Below are 14,034 nucleotides of genomic sequence, written 5' to 3'. Positions count from 1 at the left end.
ATGTGAACGTAGCATTAATCGCCATAAGCTCACAAAGGAATCAGCAGAAGATGTAGAAGAAAAAGTTGCTGTAAAGGTAAACGTTAGCAGTTATTGTAATTTAAGATGCAATTAAACACCTCCTAAGTCGACGACCATGAACTTCTGCCCCACCAACGTGTGACCGAGGGCCCCACAATACACTGCGGCTGCCTCAGGCTCTAATGCCAACTTGAGTCGGTTGCAATTGATACCAGCCTAAATGCTGGCAAACATATTAACACTAACAGCGAGTGACGTTACGAAACACGTAAACAAATTTAAAAAAAGACGGAAAACTTGATGGGCACTGATAGAAATAACGTATATGTACCTCAATCGCGGCTTCTCTCATGAACTGTTTGGCAGCTAAGCCCCAGATATCTGGTACGGTAATTATATATGTGATGTCAGTTTCGAGCGTCCCTTTATGACTTAGATTTAACGCTTCTAATAGGTGTTTCTGTAGGTACCGAATCACCATTGTAAAAATCGGCCCGGCTGCGAAGGGTTTACCTTCCAAATCATCAACTGTTGCTGAACGCAAAATACGCTGAAAATGGTATAAAAGGAAAACGATATATGCACAAGTGACGAAGATGGACCCTTTAACATTGAATATGAACTAAGCTGTGGTTCATATATATAGATTTTACGAAGAGGATGGATTAACATGTTATATTAAATTATTTCCAAACGAATCTATAAAGCGTCCTCTAAGAGTAAAAAAAAAATAATTATGAAAAAGTCATTGTAATTGCCTTGATTGCATGGGACATCACATATTGTTTTACATACCGCTTTGTGGAATTTTAATGATTGTTAAATAGTGTGAGGTATTTAAAAAAACACTCGTCGTATTTGGAAAAAAACACATGTTTTTTATGCAGTTCATCGTAACTAATTATGTTTTATATGTATTATTTAAAACAATGGGCATTCGTTCAAAATTGTTAATGAGATCAATTGGATTTTCAAAACCATTGCAGGAATGTGAACTACCTTCTGATTGTGAAGAACCATCTTAAATCTTCTAAATAGTCTCCAGCCATGGTGTTTTCCGTCCGCTGCCAAGGAAACATACTTGTTCTTGGCATCGCATCCAAATGAGTCGAACTCACCATCCTCATTGAGAAGAACACTTGTTGGTGTTTTAAGTGAGATAAGTTGACCAGACCCGGACGTCCATTTCTTGTTAGTTTTGATGTCATTTGGAGAATGCTTGAAGGAAAACGCATATCCACTGTAAGTTGTCCCGAAGTCGAAGGCGGCAACAATCAGGGACTGACCTCCGACAGCATCCGTTTTATCTAAATATATAATAAATTGGCATGATATGACTTGTTGTGTTTTTTATTTGCCAAACAAACATTTGTTAGTTTCATCACTGCAGTGTTATATAGATCTTTTGTTTGCTCTAAAGTGTTGATACCTTAATACATGTTGATAGTAAAAAAAACGTTTAGTACATAAATTAGAATATTAATTTAGATTAAATGTTTATAGAAAATAATATTGAGGAATTGGTATCTGGCAAAAAAAAAACACTAAGGTTTATGTGTTTTACAACAAGGCTTTCATTTATGTATGATTTGACAGTTAAGAAAATGCCCGTGTTGAAATAACACTTCAGTAGCTGGATTATTATGTGATACACCACTTACACAATAGTATTGAAGCTACTGTTTTAGAATCATGTAATACCCCAACCCTTGAATCTCGTTATGAAAATTTAGTTCTTGGGCATTTTTCTGGTTGGAGATATCTTGCAGAATAGTTTGTTTTATAAAATGCAGAATTTAAAAGATCAAAATAAATACTATATGCGAAGATATCTGTTTAACAATGTATCGGTTAAGGTACATTTTTCATCATACCAGTATATAAATGGGTTATCTGAAATTAATCTTATACGTCTGTAGGGGTCTCAATTAAAATTAAATTTATTTTTCAAATGAAACCAGCCACATATTTATTTCTCTAAGATTGTACGATTACTCCTGATATGAAAACTAGAATATCCAAATATTGAGTTATTTTCGTTTTGAGCACTCGAATTCATGCAAATGTGCGTTTTGTTAGAGGAAACTTACAAATCACAGTAAATAACATTGAAATGACTCTAGATAACTGCGAACTATTGAGTTTGACATGTACGGGCCTAATAAAGATACGCACATCTTTTTGTGAACTTCTCTTAAAAAAAATATTTAAAAACTGAAGAATATATTACATGCATAGACTTTAATTGCGTAAAAGACGTTTACTTTTACTTTCTAAATAATAGACCGATTAATAATAATATTAATACGTAATCAATCACTGCAAAGTTTCTACATAGAGATAACACAATACATTTAGACATCTTAACGGCACTACCCGACCATATACATTGCGACGGTTAACACCATTACAGCAGGCTATGACGTCACAGAAAAGTAAAACAAAACAATTTGCAAAACAAATACGCATTCCTTCAAAAAATAAGTCTGCACTGCTGGATTCGCATAGGTTATGTTTGTGTAAGGCTATCAGATTATACTATATGTGCCGAAATACTGGTTAATATGAGTAAGACGTCATTTGGTTAAGCAGTATGTGATGCTAGACAGGCAACGTTATGAGCTGCCGATGGATTAAATACACTATCCTTGTATAAAACGTCTTTTGAGAAGTGGGAAACCAATAACACATTCAACTTAATTTGTTCAGATTTTAATATGGATAAACCTCGTTTTGTCATTAGCCTTTGTCTCCGAGTTTTCATAATATGCGTCTTAAATGATTTGGTTCCTTATTCTATTTATGAATAAAGACGGACGATACGGATGAATGCACTAAACCCAGTGACAACGTATGTAACCAACTTCTTATAAAGCCTTCTTGAAATCATTATCTAAGTATCTTGAAACCTGTTTAGAAACACGTCAAACTTGAGAACAACAGGAATTGTCCTGTTAAAGGTGGAGGTAGCCAATCTAGCAATTTATTCACGATTTGTAAAAAAATCCCCGACGTAGTTTGACAACATTACCCGTTCATCAACACAGTTAACATCATGTTGTATTGTGTACGTTGTTGTATGCATTTTCCAGAGTTCACTTCTTTATATTGTAAAGGAATTTGTTTGTTTTTTATTTTTCAAAGAGAGAGACTTGTCCTCCAGGAGTATATGCAGTTGCACTTTTTTTAATTGTCACCACTTCTGTTGTCATACTTGTGATAAGAAAGATGCATTACTTTAAATGAGTGTTCATTGCGACGTAAACACTGGCTGAATATCACATATTATACAATTACCTCGGAATGTTTGGTTCGAACACTGACGAAACTATTGTAAACGTGGACAGGTTTATTTGTGTGCCCTTACAAACACGTATAAGTCCATCGATTACTCATGCTCTAAGTTAACTATTTTCTCCGCATATGGGGTCTTGTGTGACACTTTAAGTAAGGTTTTCGCATTCAAGAATTAAAACCCAATTATCAAATGTATGCGGGTAAAGGTAATTCTTTAATTTGGAATGATATCTCTGTCTTGTTCTTGTAGTTGGTTTGTATTAGAAAGTTTGGTAGCTACTAGGGATATAACGGGTAACAGGTAATTAAAAATTAACCTGTAATTAAATTATTGTAACCGGTTAAATAATCGGTTTACTTAAAATATAAAAATGATAAGTATACTTTCCAGGGGGGGGGGGCATGCGTATACGGGAACTATTATTATTATTATTATTATTATTATTATTATTATTATACCGGATTTATATAGCGCCCTTTTCATGCAAGAGTGCACGTTCAAAGGCGCTTTACATTAGAACATTTGACGTTTCGCAGATACGAAAACATTTTGCAACGCTGTTTCAAAATAAATCGATCAAAACTACTCAATTATACTATAAAACTACTCTATTATACTTTAAGTACTACGTAAAAACATGCACAGTAACCCTAGATTAGAAAGATCAACAAGACACTATAAAACTACCCTATGTGTATAGCTATAAGACAATTAATGAAACAATACAATCTAAAACTTAAACACTAAGTACTACGTAAAACAACAAAATACATGCACAGTAACCATAGATTTGAAAGTTTGGCAGGACAAACCAGTGACAAAACAGAGACAGAGCTATACTAATAGACATACAAGCGCATCGAGATAATAAAATAATCGTGATTTATGTTATATTTTACTGTAAACATGCACAAATACTGTTTATCGTGAGAGAAAATGATATTCGAACATCCAACATCTCGAAGGTCAAAAAATTAAACAACAAATTTGTAGACGGTTTTCCTTCAAAAACTTTTTTATTCCGACTTCATCGGTATTGAAACAAAAAACCGAGGGGAGAACAAACACCGAAGAGCCGAAAGGGTTTATTCATTTAAAAGAAATATAAATATAAACCGGCTTACCGGGTGAAAATATTCGCTACTCCTTCACGAAAAACACGAAATGACGCCATTTGGAAGTTTAGTTCCAACTTACCTCACTTAAACCCGGTAAGTTCCCGTATTAGCATGCCCCCCTTGCTTTTAAACATGCCATATTGAACGTACTTGAACTCTCTTCAAACATAAAAGTTATATGACTCCTTACGTTGAAAAAAAAACCGCAACACCATTTTTTAATATTAATTTATTATGAATAACATTTTGAAATACATAGATTTGCAAATACATGTTGGATTTTGTCTGTAGTTATTTGGTCTTATAGCATATTGATATGAGGTAAACAGATGTATACTGTTCTTTACTATGTATCCATTTTTGGTGAGGCCGCTTAAGTTTGCGTCGTACCGCTTACACCACTAGTTTTAATTATTTCGATTTGCTCCTTACTTTTTAATTGCTTGACGTTTTATTTTTACTTGCTTTAATAACGATTTTGTTATGCTTGTTTCTTGTTCAGGTCGCAACTAAATGATTTTTGTAATTAAACTAGTATAATTATTCGCTCTCTAAATTAATTAAAACTTGTTCCAGATGGGTAAGATTTGACATATTAATTATAATCTTAAGACCATTGTTATGTTTAAGCATTATATTTTGGCCGACAATTAGTCTTATAACTTGGTAAACACAACTTCAAATAAGCAAACCAAAGTCGCAATATATTGATTGCTGTCGCTGGTTGAATAGAGGCATCTATTACCGCTAATAGCCCCCGACTCCACACAGCTGCCGCGATAATCGTTCGCAATTAAAACATATCTATACGGCCAATAACAAACACTTTATCCCTGCTAACAATGAAGATATAAGGTATATTTAACATGGCGCTAATGAGTATTTGCTGAAATAAATAGCCGATTCTAAATTAAGATAAAAAACATCGTATATTATTGATACGGATATTTGAAGCCCTTGTATATATTCATACATAAAATAGCTACATGTTAACTTCAGCCGATAGCCTAAAGAGAACTCTACAACGTTACAAAGTGATTGCTGTCTGCTTCGAGACGCCAATTCGGCTTTTTTATTGTGTTATTATTCGAAATTATTTTGTTCATAACGTATACGATTATGTGCAAATATTCGCTGTAATTTTTTTAAAGCATCTGTTCATCGTTTGAATACCGATATTTTGAGAGTATTGGGAGTTAATACGAATGTATTATTTTGTATGTTTAACACAACAGTCAAAAGAGTAACACTGTTTAAAACTAATAGAAAACATAACTATTTACCTGATAAGATATCTGCCAAGTTTTTTGTTAAAAATTCTTCATTGCACAATTTTGTATAACGTGCACAAGAATCCGTACATGGGTACACAAATACGTACATATAGAAGCTTAAATTATGTTGGTATCATATATAAGGTGTGACATACAAAAATCATTTGAGCCGAAAACCTTGAAATGAAAGTAAATTTAAGTAAAAATAAGAAAAATATTTTATATAAGCCAATTAGAATATATCTGGTGGTTCAAAGGATGAAATCCGTCTTTTTCTGCGCTTTAAAACTTAAAAATAATCGCGTTTGTTGAAAAGGACGTATACGTCTAGAACTCCTACTTTCGGTTTTAAAATTTAAAAAATGATAAATTGCCTGCTAACTAGGCTACAGACTTAATTTTAACTATGCCAATTAAAATATATCTGGTTGTTACAAGGTAGAAATCCGTCTTTTTGCGCTTTAAAACTTTAAAGTAATCGCGTTTTGTCAAAATGGACGTATACGTATAGAAATCCTACTTTCGGTTTTAAAATGTAAAAACAATTACTTGCTAACTAAGCTATAGATTTAATGACTATTTTGCACACTTTTAAATTGCATCTATTTGTATTGATTAACATGTATTTCATTTCAATATGCGTGGCTTTAAATTAACTATGTTTTGTTTTATCGATGGAGTGATCTATATACCACTTTCGATTTAAGAAACGGGACAATATGGGGTCAACGTTGTTACATACATAACGAGGTAAACAATGAATTATTCGCAACATATCCAGGACAACATGAAGGAATTCCCGATCAGGTCTTTGATGTCTGGCGTCGTAATTTATAAAAAAAAAGTAGGAAAAGATTGAGAAGTTTTTTAATTGGAAAATAACCATGAAGTTATTGCCACATTTGATTAAACGAGAAACAAAAATTCAATTAGGTTATAGACTTAAAAATAAACACAGTATTCAACATTTTACCTGAAGGCTTCCCAAAAATCCACTGCTTTAACATTTTCATGTTTTAACGTTTGTTGATAATAAATGAAAACACCATTAAGCTATACCATGTACAATATGTGGTCTTTGCGGTGTGTAATACACACTGCCAACGCCAATATCGTTCTATAGGTCAGAATACACTAAATAGTTTCCCAATATAATTCAATGTGAAAGCGACAACTTTAGGCCAAAATAAATGCAACATTTTGCACATAGAGACCCCGATAACGATACCTTTTCTTAAAGGCCATTCTAAGCGGAATCGATTTATGCAATAACAAAGATATGTCATGCTCAATGCAAGAAAAAAACTTGGCATAAATCAAAATCGACTGTTTTTGCAACTTTTTTTCCGGCCGTTTCTTAGTGCAATGTAACCTTTTTCAGTGCGATGGTTTACTTTAGTCTTCAAGTTTATCATATTTCAGGGATTCAGTAGTCAACACCTTTTCATGCCCTACCATTATCTCCGAAAGATAACACCCGAATAATAGATAAAAGTGTAAAACATGCCTTCCTGTCAACTATGGTATTTTTTTAGAGAGTACAGCCATTCATGAAACGGTTATTTAGTGTACTGTAACCTATACTAATATTGACTTATGGTTATAATATACCAAAAGATTTCGTTAACAAATTCAATGTAAAATCAACAACTTCAACGAAAAATAAAGTCAAACTTTTGCGCGTAGACACCCCCATACCCATACCTTTTCTTAAAGAGCATGCCAAGCCGAATGGATTTAAACAATAAAAAAGATAGGTCATGCAGAATGTAAGAAAGAACTCGACGCGAATCAACGGTCACTGTTTTAAGGCCACCTTTTTACCGGCTGATCTCCAGTTGATGAGGGTTTCTCGCCATCTGTCAAAATCTCATGTAGTCTCCAACCTATAAGCAAAACACTGAATTTGTAGTATACAACAATGTTTTCCCTACCACATGCACACAGAAATATTCAAAAATAAAGTCATGGCAAGTGCACATACAGAGAATTGTGTCTTCAAATAAATGACGTTCCATTTTTTAGAGGGTATAGCATTGAACACCAAAATGATTTAGTATATTGTAACCTAAAGGAGAAATATATTTTGATTAAAATGTGTCTTCCTATTCATATTGCACCAATATATTAAGTTTGGCTGGATTATCTGTCCATTTGGCCATTTTATATCATATTTTCACACGCTGGTGTTTTCCGTCCGAAGAAGGCGATTTTAGGCCTGTTAAAGCTTAAATGTCCCTTTAAGATTTAAAGCTGTTGTGTTCAATATCTGCAACAAAATACCAAAACAAACCAAATGGATAGGCACCTGGGGCTTATGCGGGGTGGGGAAAGAATGAATTTGTTATATATTTTCACTCTAAGCAATTTTGATAATGTCTTTTTAGTGGTTTTTTTTTAAATAACCCCACAATGTCAATTTCAAAGCAAAAAAAATCCAATTTCATCCAAAACAATAAACAAATTAGTAAAAATGAAAGATCAAAGATACTTTGAAGTGTAGAAATCAATAAGCTTCCAATAACTTTTTGTTGCGCAACAATAAAAGTGGGAAATCTTGAAAGCGCCTTGTCGCTCGGAGCCCCTTTATTTACCAGCAGCCAATGATATATTCTAGCATATAATGTCATGGGTGCCTTTAAACTGCAGCAAATGGTCAATATGCACTGCCAGCTCTCATTTAGAGATTCCAAGAGAACACAAAATTTTATATTTTGGGCAAAAAATAAGTACTTTTGACTATTTTTATGGTGGCAATCAGGTCAAAATGGAGGTTCATAACCGAGCGAAAGAAAAAAATGCTCATGTTGGGGGTTTAGACCGGAAGGAAAGGTTAAAATGAACAAGATACATATATGTAGGCAAGCATTATAAGCTTAGCAATGAGGTTCCATGTGCTAGCAGGGCCAGAAAGGGAGCTCAGATCAATGTAGGCTTCCTGAAAGGGGTTTCTAGTACTTCTTCTGGGCACACAGCTTCACGCAGAATTCTCAACACAACAAATATCATCGATCCATGTCACCTTTGTATGCAAAGACACGCGAATAAGGTCAATACTTCCCTTACATCACTGAATGAAAGAAGCATGCACCAAATAAAAAACAAAACTGGTTGCTGAAAGTGCCAAATTTTGGCAAAAAGATCCCTCTTAGGTAAATGATGAAGGGGACACTTGCTACAACAATTCTATGTTTAAGTCCGACGCGACATCCTTTCAAGCCAGAACATTAACAGTAAGCATATTGTGAGAAAACAATACCAAACACAAGCTAATTATAGGGTTACAAGTAGCAAATTAACTCAGCTGTACTGCATACATGCTCAGGAACAAGGATAAACCTGTTAAGTGCCAACTTCCGCTGCCAGCAAAGCACGAGCTTTACGTGTCGGGACGCGGAACTATAGATTCAAACTGAACGGGGAATTGCACAACGGCAAGGGTTTGAGCGACCACAAACCTGATTATGGCAGTATTTCACACCTTTAGCATCATTAATTTGCTTATTTGCTTGTGTACATGATAATAATTTAGTATTACTACCTGTTTTGCCATCAATAACCCTTATGCAGTGGCCCTCGGCTGAGTCGCAGACATTTCTCTACCTGAAAAAGTCAAAATACCCAATTGAAATAGATGCCAAGCTGAATGGATTTAAACAATAAAAAAGATAGGTCATGCAGTATGTAAGAAAGAACTCGACGCGAATCAACGGTCACTGTTTTAAGGCCACCTTTTTACCGGCTGATCTCCAGTTGATGAGGGTTTCCCGCCATCTGTCAAAATCTCATGTAGTCTCCAACCTATAAGCAAAACACTGAATTTGTAGTATACAACAATGTTTTCCCTACCACATGCACACAGAAATATTCAAAAATAAAGTCATGGCAAGTGCACATACAGAGAATTGTGTCTTCAAATAAATGACGTTCCATTTTTTAGAGGGTATAGCATTGAACACCAAAATGATTTAGTATATTGTAACCTAAAGCAATAGGTAATTATCGGATATCTACGGAATCCGGATAGTGCCATCTATAATCTCGCCCTCCTTCATCAAGGGCGACACGAGACACACGAAGCGGTACACGATACTGTTCGCGACAGTTGCGGCGAAGCACGATATTTTTCGCGACAGTCGCGGAGACGCACGATATTTTGCACGATATATTAAATTGTGTAGGTAGCCCAAAAGGCGATGTATCGTGTTAAATATATCGTGCGTCGCCGCGACTATCGTGCAAAATACCGTGCGTCGCCGCGACTGTCGCGAAAAATATCGTTTGTCGCCGAGACTGTCGTGCAAAATATCGTGCGTCGCCGCGACTGTCGCGAAAAATATAGTGTATCGCTTCGTGTGTCTAGTGTCGCGTTCAAAGGGCGACGCACGAAACACAAAGCGACGCATGATATATTGCACGACAGTCGCGGCCACGCATGATATTTTATGATACAAATATTATCCATATTATCCGAATCTCGTGTATCGCGGTCTAATTTCAGACCGCGACACTAGACACACGAAGCGATACTCGATAGTTTGCGCGATAATAGTATTGTCCGCGGACAAGTTGTACACTTAAAGCATGGGTTGTTTCCCTTGAGGTTTAAGAATCAGCGGCCGTGTTGCCTCATAAATGAAACGTTTCCCATCATACCCATTTTGTATGACGTACCCTTTGGGTCAAAAGTACAGATACGCCAACAGCTAAAAATAGATATCACAGCGGTGACAAAATTGTCACATTTTTTTCTGCATTCAAGTGTAATTTGGTCTTTTTACCAATTTTATATTTTACCGGAAATATGCCAGTACCTCAAATATCATATTGTTTTATTTTTCTTTCCATTTGTACTCTTATTAGTTTCCATTTACCATGCACTCCCTCTGGTCCAGGGGACAGAACCATCCTAAAATAGTACTCCTATACAAATTATCTCCCTTAGATCAACCCAGTGTAATTACCCCAAAGGAAAGTGGAAACCCCCCCCCCCCATTCATTCCTGCCTACACTTCCAAAACTCCCCTTTCAGCCCCCAGGGTGGCAACTGGAATTTTACTTATAAATAAATGCATATAGTACTGTACATAATATCTAATAATATCTAAGTCCCATACAGACAGGGTCTTATGTTGGAGCATTACGGCTATATTCCCTGTCTGCAAGTGTTCAACATTATACCACTCTATAAATATATACTAAATTACCATACAATTATATACTAAAACACAAATATAAATACAATATTTACCAGATTTCCATATAATTTAATGCACTTAAGCAATAGGGATACTATAAAGGGGAGCTATTTTACCAGGCTCTACTTGCATAATTAAATAAAGTTTAAAATAACTTTCCACATTTGTCTTTTTTTATATATACATCAATACAACCGGTGTATATTTATGACTTTATATGCATTAATACAACCTTAACATCAGATTTATACGTATCATTAGTCATATAATGTCTGTTAACAAATAGTGGCATTGTTGAACCACTTTGTGGTCTGGAAAACTCCAAAACTATTAATTTTCTTTTTATTTTAAATAAAGTACACACCTGTGTAACTTTTCTTCCAATTTATATAAAACTATAAATAATTTCATATGATAATAACAGCAAAAAACACAGATCACAAAGTTAAAAGACTCCAACAACAACTCCATTGCAGCATACGCTGAACAATGGGTCTAGTAATGATGATGCCACATATAATAGTATGTGTTTTCACCATCACTACTTATATCAATTGGGCTATTCTCTTTATTCCTCTTTCTTTTATTCACAAATAACATCAATAGAATAATAATGATAATATTAATAATGAAAGTAACAATATAACACCTTATGGTAGTTTAACAGTATAAAACAATCATTCTAAATGCAAATAAATTTAAGTACTAATGGATGTAATTATCCTTTATTTTGTTCCATATATTTCCTATCATGAATTTCTACATTGTTTGCGTTATAGATAGTGAACTTAATGTCAAGGCCTTTCATTGTGCAAATTTTTCATCGCAAAACGGAGTGACCTACTTGCTTTTGCAAGTTAAGGAATTGCGACCAATCAACGCCATGTTTTTAAAATGCAGTCTGCCTATATGAAATCTTCTCTTTGAGCGTAGTTTTATATGCATAGATTCTTGAGCATCTCGTTATATTATATATTTCATTGTTTAAGTTTAGTTTTTTGTAATTTATTAGATTTGTATGCCCCCCTTCGAAGAAGAGGGGGTATATTGTTTTGCTCATGTCCGTCCGTCGGTCCATCCACCAGATGGTTTCTGGATGATACCTCAAGAACGCTTTGGCCTAGGATCATGAAACTTCATAGTTACATTGATCATGAATGGCAGATGACCCCTATTGATTTGCAGGTCACTATGTCAAAGGTCAAGGTCAAAGTGACTCAAATAGTAAAGTGGTTTCCGGATGATAACTCAAGAATGCTTATGCCTATTATCATGAAATTTCATAGGTACATTGATCATGACTGGCAGATGACCCCTATTGATTTTCAGGTCACTAGGTCAAAGGTCAAGGCCACAGTGACTCGAAATAGTAAAATGGTTTCCGGATGATAACTCAAGAATGCTTACGCGTAGGATCATGAAACGTCATAGGTACATTGATCATGACTGGCAAATGACCCCTATTCATTATCAGGTCACTAGGTCAAATGTCAAGGTCACAGTGACTCGAAACAGTAAAATGGTTTCCTGATGATAACTCAAGAATAATAAGGCCTAGGATCATGAAACTGCATAGGTACATTGATCACGACTGACAGATGACCCCTATTGATTTTCATGTCACTAGGTCAAAGGTCAAGGTCACATTGACAAAAAACGTATTCACACAATGGCTGCCACTACAACTGACAGCCCATATGGGGGTCATGCATGTTTTACAAACAGCCCTTGTTATAAAAGCACCGCATCAACATTGCAAAGTACCCTATTATGTTTATGGTTCAGCCCAGTAAAATTGAGCTGACCTTATTGCCTGTTTCGTGCTTTTTAACGCACAGTATATTATATATGTTTAGCAGTATGCTCGGGCAATTGTTTTTAACCGAAGTCCCGAGGGTAGACAACCCCATTAGTTAGTTACATTAAGTAACAATTCTTAAGTTACAACGAATGAAGCTACAATTAAAAGGTCGACAATAGATCGATTGCCATATATTTATTTCGGTCGCGTTCTGAAATAAGTATACAGAAATGTACATACACACAGTATACATGTACGTATCAATACATAGAAAAACAAATAATAAAAAAAGAAAAGCAAAATGCCACTTCCTCTTTATTATTAAACATTGCATATAATAGATACATGTATCTATATGAGCTGTGTTATTTTGAAACTTACTTTTAAACTAACTCGCATACATTAAACAAATTTCATTACACTTTGCTTTCGTTTTTTTTTTTGATAAAACAACATTTATTTCACTTTGCTATTGTTAATTTAGTTTTTTCGTGTATAGTTTATTCAAAACAGAGCATGAAATGACACATACAACGTTTTTAAAACAAATACAGTGGAGTTTATCGTAAACGTCTTATTGTAAATAGAAGATAAAGATACTTGGTAAACCATGCCAAGCAATGGCACTTAAAGTTTGAAGTGAAATGACTAAGGGGAAACATGCATGGTGGAAACACCTGGGGCCCGAAACATCCGACGACAATTTAAATAGTTGTTGCCATATTTATAATTTGGAAACTGTTATAATTTTTATGTTTAATCAACAACATATTATTTGTATAGCTCTTCCAGGATTCCCAGCTCACTGCAGCGGTGACTCATTTTGTGAATGTTTACCAAAAGCCTTAACACTGTTTATATGTCTCCCGGTCTATGCTGGGGGACATATTGTTTTTGCCCTGTCTGTTGGTTTGTTGGTTTGCGTCAAACTTTAACATTGGCCATAACGTTTGCGATATTGAAGATAGCCACTTGATATTTGACGTGCATGTGTATCTCATGGAATTGCACATTTTAAGTGGTGAAAGGTCAAGGTATTTGTTCAAGGTCATATGTCAAATACATGGGGGACATATTGTTTCACAAACACATCTTGTTTTTTAGTCTGAATGTTTACTGTCAATAGAAATATTTTTGCAGAAGGAAACACTACATTATCATGAGTATGCATACATGTATCAATATAGAGAATGGGCATGATTGGGATCCAGAAAGGCAGAAAACCAAAACCCAAAACCATTTTTCTGCCTTTGTGGTATGATTGTAGTCTTTTTTGTATTCAGCCTTTGTCGTATAACTATGTGTTCTTTTTGGTTTTTGGCCT

The 14,034-nt window shown here is 34.8% G+C and overlaps 2 protein-coding genes and 1 long non-coding RNA gene across 7 annotated transcripts in view; 1 reads left to right on the top strand and 2 right to left on the bottom strand.

Moving 5' to 3' along the window:
• Positions 1-14,034, bottom strand: part of LOC127836369 (heat shock 70 kDa protein 12B-like) — a 349,365-nt gene that overhangs the window by 215,638 nt on the left and 119,693 nt on the right. The window contains exons 1-4 of one of the 4 annotated variants that reach the window (XM_052362975.1): positions 6,685-6,719; positions 1,021-1,328; positions 353-571; positions 120-237 (exon numbers count right to left, since the gene is read on the bottom strand). The exons of 1 other annotated variant lie outside the window; for it this stretch is intronic. In XM_052362975.1, the coding sequence (XP_052218935.1) occupies positions 120-237; positions 353-571; positions 1,021-1,328; positions 6,685-6,718 (679 nt within the window). In that variant the 5' untranslated portion in view covers position 6,719. Of the gene's footprint in view, positions 1-119; positions 238-352; positions 572-1,020; positions 1,329-6,684; positions 6,720-14,034 lie in introns of those variants that run through there. 2 more of the 4 variants (XM_052362972.1, XM_052362973.1) reach the window with 2 other exon arrangements.
• Positions 1-14,034, top strand: part of LOC127836371 (monocarboxylate transporter 12-like) — a 322,224-nt gene that overhangs the window by 270,671 nt on the left and 37,519 nt on the right. The window lies entirely within an intron of this gene.
• Positions 7,505-9,571, bottom strand: LOC127836378 (uncharacterized). Its single transcript, XR_008028734.1, has 3 exons — positions 9,451-9,571; positions 9,253-9,314; positions 7,505-7,597 (listed from the first exon to the last, which is right to left on the bottom strand). It is a non-coding gene; the product is annotated as an uncharacterized LOC127836378 (long non-coding RNA).

The sequence above is a fragment of the Dreissena polymorpha genome, chromosome 6 (assembly GCF_020536995.1).
Source record: "Dreissena polymorpha isolate Duluth1 chromosome 6, UMN_Dpol_1.0, whole genome shotgun sequence".
Taxonomy (NCBI): domain Eukaryota; kingdom Metazoa; phylum Mollusca; class Bivalvia; order Myida; family Dreissenidae; genus Dreissena; species Dreissena polymorpha.
This window is presented reverse-complemented; position numbering and strand designations above follow the sequence as displayed.